Here is an 18,208-nt window from a genome sequence, read left to right as displayed (position 1 = left end):
AAACACATAAAGTAAAATAAAATTAGATAGTTACAGTAGTAGAAGGATGAGTAAGGACTATACAGACTGCAGTTTGGATCAGAAAAATTCCAAAGAAAAAGTGACTCTTGCATTTCTTTATAACATTATTTCCTGCTCAGCTCACTTCCAAGTCATCCACTCCTCAGGATACTGTCCAATCTCTGGGTTCTTTTCCACAAGGGGCATGACTGGAAGCACCTGTATCGGCTTTACTATATCTGTCTCCCCACTTTGATCTTTTGAAAATCAGAGGTATTACTATCAACTCTATTTTCCAGCTAAAAGGAAGAATTTAATTTTCATAATTGATAAGTCAACCAAATCTAAATATTTTCCAATAAATTGAAATTACTATTTTGTTTATACTATTTCTAGGAATTCATGCTATAACTGACTTGCTTATTAGTAAATATAGGGATATATTAAGATGAAAACATGAGCATTCGTAATATAGCTAGTTTGGGAAATTTTCAAATCATTAAACATCTACTGTTTCTGAACATAGTACACTGAAAGAAGTTGAAAGGAGGAAAAGGAACATAAAAGAGAAAATGAAAACTGACAATCAATTACAAATATATAAACATGAAACAAAGAGACCATTCTATAAGTAAGAGACAGCGAATATTAAAATCCAAGCTCCAAACTTATCTCTTCCAGTCACTTTGTTTGAACCCCAAAGAGAGAGAAGCCCACGAACTAGTAATTTAAAAATATATTATGGTTTATTCAAATGCAGCACTATAGATTTTCCTTATTTTCTATAAAATAGTATCTTTGAACATGATGTGAGTCAACCTTCTGGTAAATTTTTGCTCAAAAGATGAGCCAGAGCAGATTGTTTCAAATTCAATTAAGTCCACCAAGATTTAAAGCTTCATTAATAAATTTTCTGTGTTTTCCTGTTAAAGTACCTTTGCAATGAACGCCGAGAGCACTCCTTGATATAGCACACCAACTGCTCGAGCACAGGGGTTGAGGGTTCCCACTGCTGTCTGCCCAGGGGGAGTAGGACTGTCCCAGGGGTCCTCAAACTACGGCCCGCGGGCCACATGCGGCCCGCCGAGGACATTTATCCGGCCCGCTGGGTGCCGCTGCCTGTCCTGCTTAGCAGCCGACTCGTCCCGGGCCCACAGTGCGCATAGGAATGTGTTCATAGTTTTTTTTTAAAACTACAGTCCGGCCCTCCAACGGTCTGAGGGACAGTGAACTGGCCCCTGTTTAAAAAGTTTGAGGACCCCTGCACCATCAATGGCTATTTTAGAAACTATGAGAAGAATTAAATGTTGCACTGAAAAATACATGTTTTCTTCTGCATGTTCAATTGGTTTAACCAGTTTTTATTTTAGATCCTTCAATTTCTATTCATAAAAAATTTTACATACTGGATACTTTTTAAATTTAGGGGCACATGGATAAGGCTTTGAGTTTTAATATTTGTATAGCAATCTTGAACTTTACATTTTACGGCACAGGTTTTAAGTGAGTCCTAGGAAACCTGGTAAGGAGCTTTTTATCCACTTACATCACAAGGAGGCGCAGTAGGCCAGGTGCTTTAGGACCTGCTACTGCAAGAGTGGAAATGGAGGCTCTCAGGCCCCACCCCACAGCTATGAAATCAGCAGCTGCATCTTTTTTTTTTAATTGTCTAAAGTTTTACATATGTCTCCTTTTTCCCCAATTGATTCCCCCCCCCCCCCGGCCAGCCATTCCCACCCCGGGCAAGCCCCCACCGCCCCAGTGTCTGTGTCCATTGGTTAAGCAGCTGCATCTTAAGATTCCCCAAGTGACTGCCATAAACTAATTACCAAGGAGGATTTTATAGAAAACTAGAGGCCCAGTGCCCGAAATTCGTGCACTTGGGGGGCGGGGGGCCCTCAGCCCGGCCTGCGCCCTCTCGCAGTCTGGGAGCCCTCGAGGGATGTCCAACTGACGGCTTAGGGAGCTGGCCTAAGCCTGCAGTCAGTCATCCTTAGCACTGCCACAGAGACAGAAGAGGCTCCTGCCACTCTCTGTGCTCGCCAGCCATAAGCCCAGGCTTCTGGCTGAGCGGCGCTCCCCGTGGGAGTACACTGACCACCAAAGGGCAGCTCCTGTGTTGAGGTCTGCCCCCTGGTGGTCAGTGTGCGTCATAGTGACTGGTCATTCTGCCGTTCAGTAAATTTGCATATTGGCTTTTTATTATATAGGACTAGAGACCCGGTGCACGAAATTTGCGCACGGGGTGGGGGTTTCCCTCAGCCCAGCCTGCACCCTCTCCAATCTGGCACCCCTTGAGGGATGTCCGACTGCCCGTTTAGGCCCGATCCTGTTGGGATCGGGCCGATCCCAGCAGGATCGGGCCTAAACGGGCAGTCGGACATCCCTCTCACAATCCAGGACTGCTGGCTCCCAATTGCTCGCCTGCTTGCCTTCCTGATTGCCCCTAACCGCTTTTGCCTGCCAGCCTGAACACCCCCTAACCACTCCCCTGCCAGCCTGATTGAAGCCTAACTGCTCCCCTGCCACCCTGTTTGCCCCTAACTGCCCTCCCCTGCAGACCTGGTCACCCCTAACTGCCCTCCCCTGCAGGCCTGGTCCCCCCCAACTGCTCTCCCCTGCAGGCCTGGGTCCCCTCCAACTGCCCTTCCCTGCAGGCCTGGTTGCCCCCAACTTCCCTCCTCTGCCGGCCTGGTCACCCTCAACTGCCCTCCCCTGCAGGCTTGATCACCCCCAACTGCCCTCCCTTGCAGGCCTGGTCCCTCCCAACTGCCCTCCCCTGCTGGCCATCTTGTGGTGGCCATCTTGTGTCCACATGGGGGCAGCCATCTTGTGTGTTGGAGTGATGGTCAATTTGCATATTACTCTTCTATTAGATAGGAGTTATTTCCTATAGCAGAAGCCAGTAACAGGTGACCCTTCACCCTCTGGAATAGTCAAAGCATGGGGATTCTGAACACACAGATTTCTTTCCTAAAGCAACTAAAAATGTTTTATAATTTTTTTTAAACATATTTTATTGATATTTTACAGAGAGGAAGGGAGAGGGATAGAGAGCTAGAAACATCGATGAGAGAGAAACATCGATCAGCTGCCTCCTGCACACCCCCCACTGGGGATGTGCCCGCAACCCAGGTACATGCCCTTGACCGGAATCGAACCCGGGACCCCTCAGTCCGCAGGCCGACGCTCTATCCACTGAGCCAAACCGGTTTTGGCAATGTTTTATAATTTTGATGGAATGCTTTCTAAAATGGTTTATATGCTTCCATATTTCAGTATATAAGGCTTAGTGAAGATAATACCTTTCTTGATGACTCCAGGTCATAATTATGGGCCTTTGCAGTAAAATCCTGAATGCTACTAGACTGTTACGAGAATCAGTGATTCACATTTCTTAACTCAGGGGGAAAAAAAGGCTAAAGGGGCCCTAACTGGTTTGGCTCAGTGGATAGAGTGTCAGCCTGCGGACTGAAAAGTCCCAGGTTCGATTCCGGTCAAGGGCATGTACCTTGGTTGCGGGCACATCCCCAGTAGGAGGTGTGCAGGAGGCAGCTGATCGATGTTTCTCTCTCATCGATCCCTCTCCCTTCCTCTCTGTAAAAAATCAATAAAATATATTAAAAAAAAAAAAAAAAAAAAAAGGCTAACGGGTGGCTTAAATACTATCAGGATCCTCTGTCAAACTCGTGGACTCTTGGCCAACAAGCCACGAGTTTGACATGCTTGCTCTAGAGTGGCCAGGTCTCCTATGTTCACTGAGGAAAAAAAAGGGAAATGGACTTAAAATAATGCAAACTAGATTTTACTTGGACACTATGGCATTTTGAGTCTGCTGACTTTCCAGAAGACAGCCATCTGTCTGCCTATTTAGAAAATCTAGGTATTTGCCCCTCTGAAGGCAGGAAACTATTTAAAGAACCTCTCAAGTCCATCCCAGCTTTTCACTTCATTTTACTAAGATACATGATGACAGAAAATTACATGAAAATGCCAAAGGCACATTTTCACCAGAATTACTTCTTTCTGGGTTTAGCATGCAATTAATAAATGCATCATAGAGTATTTTAATTCTAGCAAGGGAGAGAGTTAAAAGGGAAAAAGATGAACACAGATTTTCCTCTAATCACCTTTACTCCCCAATTCCTACCTCCCCCTAGTTATCGATGACTATCCACCTGGTGTTCAAGTCCTTCCAGGGTTGGTCCTCGACACTGGAGCTACTGAACACCAATAGGGTGACTGAGGTAAGAGTGGGCGGTGGCCCAGGACTTGCTCTACATCCTAAATCCCTATACTTTTCCATCAGACCTGAAAACCCTTTGCCATGGAAGTTAAAGAGATAGAGAAAAGTTGTAAAGCTTTGACTTAGTGTATGGTGGAAGTCAATTACAAAATTATCTAAGAGCCTTTTTGTGGGAGAGAAGGTATTTAAGGGAAGTAGAATAAAGAAATTTAAAGGATGATAGATTTCAAGAGTGATGCAATAATATTTAAGTAGATGACATTTAATACTCAGTAAAGCACTTGCACATCTATTTTCTTATCTGCACAATGAATGTAAGCACGTCTTTAAAAATATTCACGCTTACTCAGTTGAATCTTACTTAGCTGAATGCTTTGCTGCATCTCAAAGATCAAACACAGTGGCAATTATTTTAAAAATGTCTGTAGTAAAACTATGAAAAATAGGCCATAATCTACTTTTAGTAGGAAAATATACGTTTTTAAGGCTGTACAGGATGCCTGTCAGATTTCTTTCCACTAATTAGCACCAACATTTAGAACAGAATAAAGATGCTCCCCCAGCTTTATATTTTAGTAAGAAATATCCTGAGATAAAGTAAGAACACAGAATTAAAACTGACAAGATTCTCAGAAGCTTTTGTTGCTTTTCATGGCTCACATATAGAAAATCTTTCTGTAGCAAGGTACTTTCCTTTAATGTCATTTAAATTTTTGACTGCAAGTAAAAATCTATTTTCTTTCTTTCCATATATTTTCTTAAATTCAACATCATCTGTGTCATTCAGGATAAAGACTTAAAATTACCTAGTATTCATTTTGTGTGTCTGAAAACCTAAATAGGGATCAAGAACCAAACTGGTTGCTAGGTCATCATTTTCACAGAGTTCCTTGGCGGACATTCCAGAAGATGGTACATATCGACTCTGTCCTTCGAATCCTGAGTTACCATTACCTGCGAAAAGAAAAAGAAAAGTAACTCAAATTGAAAATGACTAAGTCTACCTTAAAAACCTTTGCCCATTCAAGCTAGTAATCAAAAACTAAAATTATTTCAATCAATTTTAATAATGGAGATAGGAGTACTATTTGCATAAACATAAAGGCAAATGCAATAAACTAACCCAATTATTGAAAGTATTTCAATTACATATAACACCAGGTTTCCCAAGAAGAGCGTCTGTGAGAATCTTTGGCTCAGATGCCTTGCCCCTCCAAGGAAGAGCTGAGAAACGGGGAAGGTGGAGGTTCATTAAGGCAGCAAGAGAGCATAAAGGGCCACTACAGACAGGGCTGGGGTGAGGAAACAGGATGAAATCAAGATACTCTCTGCAGTAAGTGCCAGAAGGGGAGAGCTTGATTTTAAGTACCAAAAGGAGTCCCAAGTAGCTAACTCCAGCTTCCTGCTTTCAGATGGATGAGTGATTATTATTTCCACTTGGCTGGGAACAGGCCCAGAGGTTAAGAAGCTTACTTGCCTATGATTACAAAGCTAGGTAGTAGAGGTGGGGAAAGGAGAAAAGAGAGAATGACAGGCCTATTCCTAACTGACCTGTCTGAAAAAATTTTGATTGAAAAATAGGGAAGATGAAAGAAATATATACGTGATGGAAGTCATTGGGTTTAATTGTGGAAGAAAAACACTGTAAAGAGAGGAAAGGAAGGCCAAATTTGTATGTATCAGTTCATCAGTGCTCATTTCAGTACATGTCACTGACAGTCTTATGAGCAGTCAGTGAAGATACCAGCTGTATAACGTTAAGCCTCTCAAAATTAAGATGTGGAAGAATGAGAGAAACACACAGTGAGAGGTGTAACCTTCTTTTCATCCACTCTTAAAAAAAAATTAAACACTTATATGAAAATCCCTGCCAAAGGGTAGGTATATGATTTGCATGTGGGTTTGTGAAAAGCTATCAGATCATTTTATTTTCTGTAACAGCTTTATTGACACTGGAGCTACTGAACACATACCATATAATTCACCCACTGAAAGTGTACAATTTAATAGTTATTTTTTAATATATTCACATAATTGTATAACTATCACCACAATCAATTTTTGGAACATTTCATCACTCCCCAAAATAACCCGCATACCCATTAGCTGTCACTACCTACTTCTCCCTCCCAGCCCCTATCAACCACTAATCTAGTTTCTGTTTCTATGGATTTGCCTACTTTGAAAATTTCATATAGCTACAATCATACAATATGTGGTCTTTGCGACTGGCTTTTTTCAATTAGCACCATGTTTTCAAGGTTCATCCATGTTGTACCATGCATCAGTACTTCATTCCTTTTTATGCCTAAATAATATTCCACTGTATGGATATACCACATTTTGCTTATTCATCAGTTGATGGACATTTGGGCTGTTTCCACTTTTTGGCTATTATGAGTAATGTCTCTATGAACAATCATATGAAAGTTTTGTGTGTACATATGTTATCCCAATTCTCTTAGGTACATCCCTAAGAATGGAATTGCTTAGGTCACATGGTAACTCCATGTTTAACCTTTAGCAGGGGTCCTCAAACTTTTTAAACAGGGGGCCAGTTCACTGTCCCTCAGACCGTTGGAGGACCGGACTATAGTTGAAAAAAAAAACTATGAACAGCTGAAACCGGTTTGGCTCAGTGGATAGAGCGTCGGCCTGCGGACTGAAAGGTCCCGGGTTCGATTCTGGTCAAGGGCATGTACCTTGGTTGCGGGCACATCCTCAGTGGGAGGTGTGCAGGAGGCAGCTGATCAATGTTTCTCTCTCATCGATGTTTCTAGCTTTATCCCTCTCCCTTCCTCTCTGTGAAATATCAATAAAATATATTAAAAAAAAAACAAACAAAAAACTATGAACAAATTCCTATGCACACTGCGGGCCCAGGACGAGTCGGCTGCTAAGCAGGACAGGCAGCGGCACCCAGTGGGCCGGATAAATGTCCTCGGCGGGCCGCGTGTGGCCCGCAGGCCGTAGTTTGAGGACCCCTGCTTTAGAGGAACTGCTGGACTGTTTTTCAAAGTGGATGCACCATTTTACATTTCCAACAGTAGTGTATGAGGGTACTAAGTTCTCCACATCATCACCAACACTTGTTACTATCTATCCTTCTGATTCTAGTTTTTCTGGTTGTTGTATCTTATGGTTTTTAATTTGCATTTTCCTGATGACTAAGAGTCCTTTTTTTCAAGATTTAATTTTTCTGAGTCCCTTAAATTTCCATAAGAATTTTAGTATCAGCTTGTCAATTTCTGCAAAGAAGCCAGTTGAGGTTTTGATAGAAAATGCATTCAATCCGTAGATTATTTGGGGCTAAATCCCCAGTGTGGGGCATGCAGGAGGCGGCCAATCAATGATTTTCTCTCAACATTGATGTTTCTCTCTCTCTCTCCCCCTCTCCCTTACTCTCTGAAATCAATAAAAATATATTTTAAAAAAATTAAGAGATGCCTAATTTACTGAACAGAGCCAATACCACTGCTATAGTCACTACATTTCTCAATCCCTCCAGGTTCCCATTACATGCTAAGGGGCAAGGGCGTGTCCATGCAGAAGAGTATCCATTACAAAAACAGTGACCTGATCTGACATGGAAAGGTTAAGGGCAGTCTGGGCCCAATGAATAGCATAAACCCCTAAAAGGTAAAAATGAAATGAATCAGAACTAGAGCAATCTAACTGAAACTGCAGAACACTCAGGCTAACTCAATCTACGGGGAGTAGGCAAATTCCAACACAAACTAAGGCTGTTGAGCAGTGGCTAAATTAACCTTAGGAAAAGTAAGAAATAGAAAAAGCTGTACTCCTTAACATGGTCATACACTTTTGGAAAACCTTCGTATAGTTGTCTACTTAGGTTTATGTTTATCCTGGGTCGATTTACTACTCATAGAAGAGCTATGAAACTCTACAGTAATTTCTCACAACTCTCAACAAGTCATTCCATTCTTACCAAGAGGTATAGAGGTAAAAAAGTAACATATCAATAGTGCCTCACTATCCGGATAAAGGACTGTTCACCCTATATAAATATAAGAAATGGTGACAATTTGTGAAGCTGCCCTAAACTCTATTTATCATGCAAATCAGAGTTAACTTTATTCATATTACTGTAAGTTTTCAAAGACATACATATTTATACTTACATCAAATATAAAAAATACAGTTTGAACTTTTAAGAAATTCAGGTCAGTAGCAGTATTTTAGTTTTTTTTATAGTACAGATTAGCCATTTAGGTATAACTTCTACAAAATATAATTTAAAACCATGGATATAAAAGGATGATTGAAGTTATTATATTAAGCATTAAACTGAAGTTGTACACATTTGATGAGAATAAAAACTGATACAACTTTGAAAGAGTAAAACACTATACTGTTAACTATGTGAGAACATAAAGAATTGTTTTGAAAACAACAGCACAGAATACATTACAAACTGGAAAGAATTACTGCCCCATATCACAATCAAAAGAGCGACAGTTTGAGTGTGTACATACATCTGCTCGACCTCCTCTCCACTGCGTTTCTGCCAGCCTTCACAGTGTCCTTTCCCGTGTGCTGTAATTTTGATTGATTCTGCTGATGGTCATTAGACAACTTGCCTCCATTTCTCCTGCCATTCACCACCATGTTCTTGGATTCTCCCAACCACTTCATACCCACAGACAGCCTGACCCAGGTGCATTTAGTCACTCTCTTCAAATAGCTTAGAGAATAATTTCAATGTTCTCTCCTAACAGAAACAAAATATGAAAAACAAAACAAAATGGGGAGGTAAATACATAAAAGACCATGCTACACAGACTCGTGAGAAAGATACAGAGTATTAAAAGTACTATAGTAATTAATGTTTCCACTCTTTAGACTACCTTGGCTCCAGCCGGTCCTATCATGCTGAGGTCTTCAATGCCCCCAGGCTCTGAGGAGGGACTCACTGGGTCTTGCTCATAGCTTGTGCTTTGAATAGCAACTGGTAAACAGCAAGTACTCAATAAATGTTTATCCTTCAATTACCATTAAGAATCATCTTTGCTCTTTATTATGCTGATACTAGGTATAGCTCAATAATCAGCTCAAATCACACATTTTGGTAACATTCTATGAACTCTGTGAGTAAACTACAAAGATATTTATTATCTCTTGTCTGCAACAGTTTTGTTACATCTTTTTGTCATTAAAATCAACATTCAAGATATTTAGGGATATTTTATCAAAGTATTGCCCATCATAAAATGTCTTACTCAGCGTTCCTTTACAAAGGCAAAAAAAACTTGAGAGATTCTATTTGCTCATATAGAGGTATCTCTCGCTATGTGAATGTTAACTAGCTGAATTTGGGAACTGAATGATTTGGACAGTGAGGGTTACCTGTAATTTTAAGGATCTTTGGAGGTAAGGGTATAACAGATTATGTTTATTGGTACTGGGATGAGAAAAAGGATGTCCATGACTTCACCTCATTACGGAAATATGCTTTTAGTGTAAGTCAAACTAAAAGGCTCTAGGATAAGAAACTGCAAAACATAAATGGGTGACACTTCAACCAACTGAACCACCCCACCAGGGCTAGAAAGAATGAAGAGATGAAAGAAATAGCAAGTCATCTCTCCACAGAGAATCTGTAAGTCCCAACCCAGATTCCCCCTCAGAGACAAAAAGCCGAAACCTGAAATGAGCCCCAGCAATCTGTTTTAATAAGCCCTCCAGGTGATTCTGATGCAAGCTCCGGTGTGAAAACTGTTCTAAGTTACTCATCCATTCAAATGATCAGCTGTTAGGGCAAAGGGCAGATGCCAACATTTTAAGGAAAATTGTGGAATAAAACATTTTAATTGGAGGAAATTGTACCTATCAACTAATTTCCCCCCAAGAATTAGGACAAGTTCACCAATAAATCATTCTAGTAGTACACGTCAGCCCAGTTCATGGAACACAGATTGAAATCCACTCTAACTTATACATAATTTCAGCCAAATGTGGGTTAATGATCCAAACTGGAACAAATTCATAACTTCAGGTCTGAGAGTGCATGTGTCTGGATATATTCTAGCAGAGACTCCAATACTCGCCGCTCGTCCAGAAAACGACAGCTCATTAAGGTAAAAGACAAATGAATACCTGATGAAAGCAGTTCTAGTAAAGCTATCAGAAATTTGGGGGCTATTTATAACGTTTTAGCTCAAGATGAGTCTACACAATAAAAACTCTTTATATACCATAAAAGTAATTATCAGGTCGTTTGTTCTGCCCCATGAGTGTGGAATTTGTTCTTGCTGGCATGTTCTTTCCTGTAAGATTACAAGTGGGAAGGAAGAACACTTACATATCAGAGGTAGAGATGGAATTTCAAAAACGAATAGTTGATATGGTGGTAGACTGTGGACAAACAGGCTGCAGACATCAGATGGCAAGCAAAAACTAGAGGCTTCCTGGCTGCATGGAGGTCCCCCTCCTAACGCAGTAAGCAAGGGTGCGTCTCTCTGGCCTAGAACGCAGCTGGCTCACATGGAAAGGCCACCAAGGCCTTTGGCTTGGTTGACAGTACTAAGCTAACTGGCCACTGACTATATTTAGAAGTAAAAATTACCTCAAATTTATCTCAAAATTGGCAGAAAAAAAGATTTCCAGAAATGAGTACTGACCACTCCTTAAATGGCAGAACAGCTACAAATCTTTGTCTGTTCTGATCTCAAAATATAAAAATGCCAGGGAGATTACTAGACACCTACTATATTCCAGACACTGTTGCAGGCACTGAGGATACAGCAAAGAACAACACAAGGTTTCGGCCCTCATTTGTGCTTATATTCTAAAGAAGGAAGCCCTGAGAAAGAACAAATTCACAAATACAGTAAATGCCAGCACCTGGGAGACAACGAAGCGGTTCCTAAGCGGCAGGAAGTGTTTTAGGTGGTGCAGGGGCCTGATGGGAAAGCTGGGCAGCAGTGGGGAGAGAGAGAGGCAAAGGGCACAGATGAAGCTGCGGAAGTGTATCTGAGGACCAGCACAGAGCCAGTGTGGCAGGGGGCAGAGAAAGGGGCAGGAGGAAGGTCAGAGAGGCTGCCAGAAGAAATAACATGCAACTGAGGGCCTCAGGGCCTGCTGAGACTTGGACACTGACTCTCAGTGAGGCGCAAAGCAGAGCAGCGACATGATTCAACTTACAGTTGTAAAGGCCCCTGCTAGCTACTAGTTATGTGGAGAGCTCACAATGAATGCTTTTAAAAAGAAGTTCTAATGAAGCTATTAATAATTTGTGGGGCAAGAGAGAAAACACCAGTTAAGAGACTCCTGCACTAAAGCAGAGGAGAGATCCTGGTGGCTTGCAACAGCAGAGGTGGTGACAGGTGGTTAGTTTCAGGATCTTTTCTGAAGGTTTTGCTGGTAGATGGGATTTGCTAACAGCCTGTGTGGAAGAAAAAGGACTCAAATATGCCTCCGTGTGGAAGGATGGAGTTAATATTTATGAAGGTGACGAAGATGACGGGAAGATCAGGTTTGGGCAGGGGTCAGAGTGCAGGATTTGCTTTTGGAACATCTGAGATACCATTAGGGACCAAGTGGAGATGATGAGAGGCAGCTGGACACCAGGGCCTGGCATGCAGGTTGGATAATTAAACCTGGTGTCAGTACTAATGCTATCTCAAGTCAGAGGATGGAATGAAATCACCTGGGAAGTGAGTCTAGCTAAAAGAAGCCTAAGGACTGAGGGGGCATCCTAGCATTTAAAGACCAACCTGAGAAAACAGCAGCAGCACAGGATGGTGAAAGGAGCAACTAGAGAGGAGGCAGAGCAAGCAGGGATCAGCACTTCAGGAGGGAGCAGCCACGCTGGACACAGGCCGCCAGGCTCAGAAGGCAAATCCCTCCTTTGTGAGAGCTGAAACTCAAGACAGGAAGGGCCACTCACTATCTGTGAGCCTCTTTCGGGAACAGCAGAGAACTTCTAAAACGGACATAATGTCTCAAAACATGGGCTCGTGGGAACAGAATTGGATGGCAGAGGGAAAATAAGGAATAAGGAATAAAAAGAGCCCTAAAATCTTATGTCATCTGTTTCAAATAAGAGAAAAAGAGTAGAAATTTCACATGTCAGAAAAGATGTATGTAAATTAAATTCAGAGGGTAGGAGAAGATGGGGATAGGTTAATTTGATAACAGTATGCCTTGAGAGAGTTTATAAGGATCTTTTATATAAAAAACAGTTTTAGCCCAGCCAGTGTGGCTCAGTTGGTTAAGCATTGCCCCATGCACCAGGAGGTCACTAGTTTGGTTCATGGTCAGGGTGCATGCCTAGATTGCAGACTCAATCCCCAGTAGGGGGCGTGCAGGAAGTAACCTATCCATGTGTCAGTCTCTCTCTCCCTTCCCTACTTTAAAATCAATAAACAAAACAGTTTTTAAACGAATAGATGTAGATGAGTACATCTCCAATTCTCTGGACTGACATAATAAAAATTCTCTGGTAAAGGGCGGAATCCCTGAGCGTATACTAGTAGTGCAAGTTTTGCTCCATTTTTATGAGTGTTCACAAGAACGATCAGGCTCTCCTAAGGAAATGCAGTGTGACTGCCCGGCCTAGGAGGCTCATGTGACGCTAAGCCGACAGGAAAGGAAGATTCACCTTGTGAATTTCACTGCACCAACATGTGGGGAAGGAAGCACATGCTTCAGATTCCAGTACCAACCATAAATAAGAGGGCAGACTACTTATGGCAAAGTGCTAAAATAAGGGCTGCATTTAAAGAGGAAAGTAGTTAAAGCATTATGTAGCGTTGTATTTAAAGAGAAAACGTCTAACCATATTATAAATACCACTGCAGGAAAAACCAGATGCACACCACACCACCCCATCCCAAATCAACAACAGAATGGCTATCTTTGAGGGAATGGGATTAACATTAAAAATCACACACACACACCCCCCGAATGTTTATAGTAAACCTATTTATGAATAATTGGGAAAAAATACTGATACTTGAAAAAGTTTCAAAAGAAAGCACAGAATTGTTTCATAAAAAATGTGTTTGGTTCATGTCAAGTGCCCACTCTATTCCCAGCAGTGATGGACCCTCAACAAATGCCAACACCGTTATCACTCCCACTGTCCCCTTATGACACAGGATTACAAACTGTTCAGTGACTTCTGAGTTAACTGTTCATGCCCAATTAATTTGAGAACTATGGTTCCAATCCCTTTTTACTTAAAGCTTTTGGACAGGAGTTTTATGAATGTTCTAAACACAAACCAGGATTTTTAAAAACCTGTTAGAAAAATAAAAACACTGATTCTGGATAACTAGTAAGAATTTTAACATAACCCAGCTGGTGTTGCTCAGTGGTTGAGCAGAGACCCATGAACCAGGAGGTCACGGTTTAATTCCCGGTCAGGGCACATGCTCCATTTGTGGACTCGATGCCCAGTGGGGGCATGCAGAGGCAGCCAATTAATAATTCTCTCTCATCATTGATGTTTTTCTCTCTCTCTCCCTCTCCCTTCCTCTCTGAAATCAATAAAAATATAAATATTTTTTTTAAATGAGAGAAAGCACTATCCAAAGAGAAAACAATCACACACACCAAAAGAACAAAAGCGTTCACACTGGACCAGGAGTGAGACCACTCTGGCTGGTATCATTTCCAACAACATCCCACTAGTTAAGTGAGCCTTGTGAAAATTACATGCAATCGCAAAACTAAAGTATTTGGAATTGTTAAGAACTATTATTAACAGAATTTACCTAGCCGCGTCTACAGGGTCTTGCAGATCCAGCCCAGCTAATATTCCGGACACAGCCTGGTTTACATCCCTCCGGAGTGCCAGGCATTTTCCCAGCACTGGCCTTCATACTTGGGATACTGCAACCTGACCACCAGGCCTACCTCCATCCCACCGCCTGCCTTGTTCATGCTTTAACATTTCTCCTTCATGGCGCTTGTTACAACTGTACTCACTCCTTTATGCAATTACTTGATGACACGTGTCTTCCCCACTGCAGTATAAACTACTAAGGTATACTTTCATATCACTGGAACCTAGCACAAGGCCCAACACACTATAGGTCCATTCACAACCCCCTTTTTAGTCTCAAACCTAACTGTTACATATAAGCCCAAGTGGTTATTAGTTCCTTCCCTCAAATCTAAAATTACAAAAGGGCCCTAGCTGGCTTGGCTCAGTGGATAGAGCATCAGCCTGTGGACTGAAGGGTCCCAGGTTCGATTCCGGCCAAGGGCACATGCCTGGGTTGCAGGCTCGATCCCCAGTAGGGGGTGTGCAGGAGGCAGCCAATCAATGATTCTCTCTCATCATTGATGTTCCTATCTCTCTCTCCTTCTCCCTTCCTCTCTGAAATCAATAAAGAAATACATTTAAAAAATAAAAAAAAATAAAATTATAAAAGGACCCTACAATATATAAAAAAATTCCACATTGGTCTTTATCAATGGCTACTCCAAATCCATCTGCAATAATATATATCCAAGGTTCCATGGAATCCTCTAGTAATAATCCACATGATAGTACCAATATAGGAAGCCCTGCAACACTATCGGGAGCATTTGTGATCAATGCCCCCTCATAAGACTACAATGCAGTAAAATAGAGCAATTGTTCAGTTGCCAATTCGTTAGAAAACTACAATGAATACATGTAACCTTAAAACATGCTCCTATACATATTGTTGTCAGAAATAAACTTCATTTGAGAATTTAGGTGACTTGTCGGAGTTCGGCTAGTCGCTATGAAAGAGAAACCTTGGGGAATTTTGTTTTTCTGAATTCATAATTAAGCCTTCACCCAAAGCAGAGCTGTTGCTGTAAGACTGGAGGTGTCGTGCAAACTCAATGCTGATTGGGTATCTAGCACCAAACTCCAGAGCAAAAATAGGTTTTTATAGGTACCTGTAAAATAATTACTTGTCACGTTATTATTAAAAGTTTCTCTTCTGCCTTCTTTTGCCAGCTGTTGTAGTCAAATTGATATGCATTTTGCTTTAGCCGATTTAACAGCTTTCACAGGCAGCTCAGGTGGTAAAGCCTCACTGGGACAATCAAGAAATGGCCTGTTTCAGAGCAGTTTCCCACCACCCGTTTAGGATGGCTAGAGGACAGCATCACTCATTATGCTAAACTGGCTGCACTAACTGCCCTAAAGAACACTGTAGTAGCCCTAGCTGGTTTGGCTCAGTGGATAGAGTGTTGACTTGTGGACTGAAGGGTCCCAGGTTCAATTCCAACTCAAGGGCACATGCCCAGGTTTCGGGCTCAATCCCCAGTAGGGGGTGTGCAGGAGGCAGCTGATCAATGATTCCATCTCATCACTGATGTTTCTATTTTTCCTCCCTCTCCCTCCCTCTGAAATCAATAAAATATATATATATATATTTTTTTTTTTTTTAAAAAAAGAAGAGAATAATGTAGTGGGCTGGAAAATGATCCCCAAAGATATCAAACCAGCAAATGTTCATTTATAAGAAAAAGGGTCTTTAGAAATGTAATTAAATTATGGATTTTGAGAGGGAAGAGATTATCTGAGTGAGCCCTAAATGCCACCACACACACAAGAGGAGAGGCGAACAAAGATTAGAGTGATGTGGCCACGGGCAAGGGAATGCCACAGTCACCAGAAGCTGGGAGAGGCAAGGAGGAAATTCTCTCCTAGAGCCTTTGGGTGGAGCCCTACCCATACCTTCATTTTGGCCCAGTGAAATTGATGATGAATTTCTGCCTTCCAGAACTGAGAGAGAATACATTTGTTGTTTTAAGCCACCAAGTTTGCAGTCATTTGTTACAGCACCCACAGGAAACTGTAATACAGAGACCACGAAAAAGTAAACCAAAGTAAAAATGCTTTAGTTAACAGACTTCAAAAACACATAAAATTCCAATGTATCACAGAAAAAAAGATTTTAAACACCTTTAAAAAGTTGTTTTAGATACACTTTAAAAAATAGTCATTTCCCCTCTTCAACTGCAGGTGTGAAACAAGGCTATAGAGTTATAGTGAAGTTTGAAGCTCAAGTCTCAATCCCACATGTAATTAGGAACTGTGCTTAAGCCCAGTTAACCAAGACCTTCCTTGGAAATATTGTGATGGAACATGTTTATGTTTATATAAAATTTACAGTAAAAATGAAAACTACTAGAATTTTTCACTTAGAACTTTATTTTTTAAATTGATTTGAGAGAGAGAAACATGGGTTGTTCCACTTATTTATGTATTCACTAGAGGCCTGAATTCGTGCACGGGTGAGGTCCAAGCCAGCCAGCCCACCCTGATCAGGGCCCTGGCCAGCTGGGGAGAGGGGCCATGGGTGATTGGCCGGCAGGCCCCGCCCCCGATGGGGGGAGCGATGGGTGGGTCACCAGCTGGGGGAGGGGCCGTGGGAGGTTGGCTGGCCAGCCCCACCCCCAATTGGTGTATGTGGGGGGCGATCAGGGACAGAGCTGGCTGTGGGGGAGGGGCCGTGGGCAGATCGGGTGTTGGGGGCCCATTGAGGCCAGGGGGAGGGGCCGCAATCTTTGGTGGGGCTGGGTGGGGGGAGGGGCTTCAGGAGGTTGACCGGCTGACCCCGCCCCCTATTGGGGGGGCAATCAAGGGCAGGGCCAGCGGGATGGGGGGGGTCTGCAGGCCGATGGGGATGGTGGGGGCCTATTGGGGGTGGGGCCGGCTGGGGGGAAGGGGCTACAGGAGGTTGGTTGGCTGGCCCCACCCTGTTTGGCCAGCCATAGTGGGCATCATAGCGACCAGTCGTTCTGGTCGTTATGGCATTCCAGTCGCTGGCTTTTTTTTTTTTTTTTTTTTTTTAATATATTTTATTGATTTTTTACAGAGAGGAAGGAAGAGGGATAGAGAGTCAGAAACATCGATGAGAGAGAAACATCGATCAGCTGCCTCTTGCACACTTCCCACCGGGGATGTGCCCGCAACCAAGATACATGCCCTTGACCGGAATCGAACCTGGGACCTTTCAGTCCGCAGGCTGACGCTCTATCCACTGAGCCAAACCGGTTTTGGCAAGTCGCTGGCTTTTTATATATATACTAGAGGCCCGGCGCACAAAATTCGTGCACAGGGCGGGGGTGTCCCTCAGCCCAGCCTGCACCCTTCTCCAATCTGGGACATCCCTCTCACAATCCAGGACTGCTGGCTCCCAACTGCTTGCCTGCCTGCCTTCCTGATTGCCCCTAACCGCTTCTGCCTGCCAGACTGATCACCCCCTAACCACTTCCCTGCCAGCCTGATTGATGCCTATCTGTTCCCCTGCCAGCATGTTTGCCCCTAACTACCCTCCCCTGCAGGCCTGGTCACCCCTAACTGCCCTCCCCTGCAGGCCTGGTCACCCCTAACTGCCCTCCCCTGCAGGCCTGGTACCCTCCAACTGCTCTCCCTTGCAGGCCTGGGTCCCCCCCAAATGCCTTTCCCTGCAGGCCCTGTTGCCCCCAACTTCCCTCCTCTGCCAGCCTGGTCACCCCTAACTGCCCTCCCCTGTAGGCTTCATCGCTCCCAACTGCCCTCCCTTATAGGCCTGGTTCCTCCCAACTGCCCTCCCCTGCTGGCCATCTTGTGGCAGCCATCTTGTGTCCACATGGGTGCAGGATCTTTGACCACATGGGGGCAGCCATCTTGTGTGTTGGAGTGACGGTCAATCTGCATATTACTCTTTTATTAGATAGGACTAGTAGATTGGTTGGTTCTTGTATGTGCCCTGACTGGGGATCGAACCTGCAAACCTTGGCATATCAGGATGACCCTCTAATCAACTGAGATATCCAGCCAGGGCTTCGGAAGAACATTTTAAACAGCAAAATATACACTACTAGTAATTCAGCAACCAGACATTTACAACACAACAGCTGGGCATGTAATAAACACTTCTCTAACAGCATCCTTACAGAAAATGTTGCTTCATAGTTCCTTATTTACTCATGTCTGATTATAACACAACAAAGGATTTCACA

The 18,208-nt window shown here is 42.8% G+C and overlaps 1 protein-coding gene across 3 annotated transcripts in view; it reads right to left on the bottom strand.

The window, feature by feature from the left end:
• KMT5B (lysine methyltransferase 5B) overlaps positions 1-18,208 on the bottom strand; it is a 53,191-nt gene that overhangs the window by 25,739 nt on the left and 9,244 nt on the right. For all 3 annotated transcript variants that reach the window (XM_080642293.1, XM_080642294.1, XM_080642295.1), the window contains exons 2-3: positions 8,743-8,978; positions 5,053-5,200 (exon numbers count right to left, since the gene is read on the bottom strand). In XM_080642293.1, the coding sequence (XP_080498419.1) occupies positions 5,053-5,200; positions 8,743-8,902 (308 nt within the window). In that variant the 5' untranslated portion in view covers positions 8,903-8,978. The remainder of the gene's footprint in view (positions 1-5,052; positions 5,201-8,742; positions 8,979-18,208) is intronic.

The sequence above is a fragment of the Plecotus auritus genome, assembly GCF_963455305.1.
Source record: "Plecotus auritus genome assembly, chromosome: 9".
Taxonomy (NCBI): domain Eukaryota; kingdom Metazoa; phylum Chordata; class Mammalia; order Chiroptera; family Vespertilionidae; genus Plecotus; species Plecotus auritus.
This window is presented reverse-complemented; position numbering and strand designations above follow the sequence as displayed.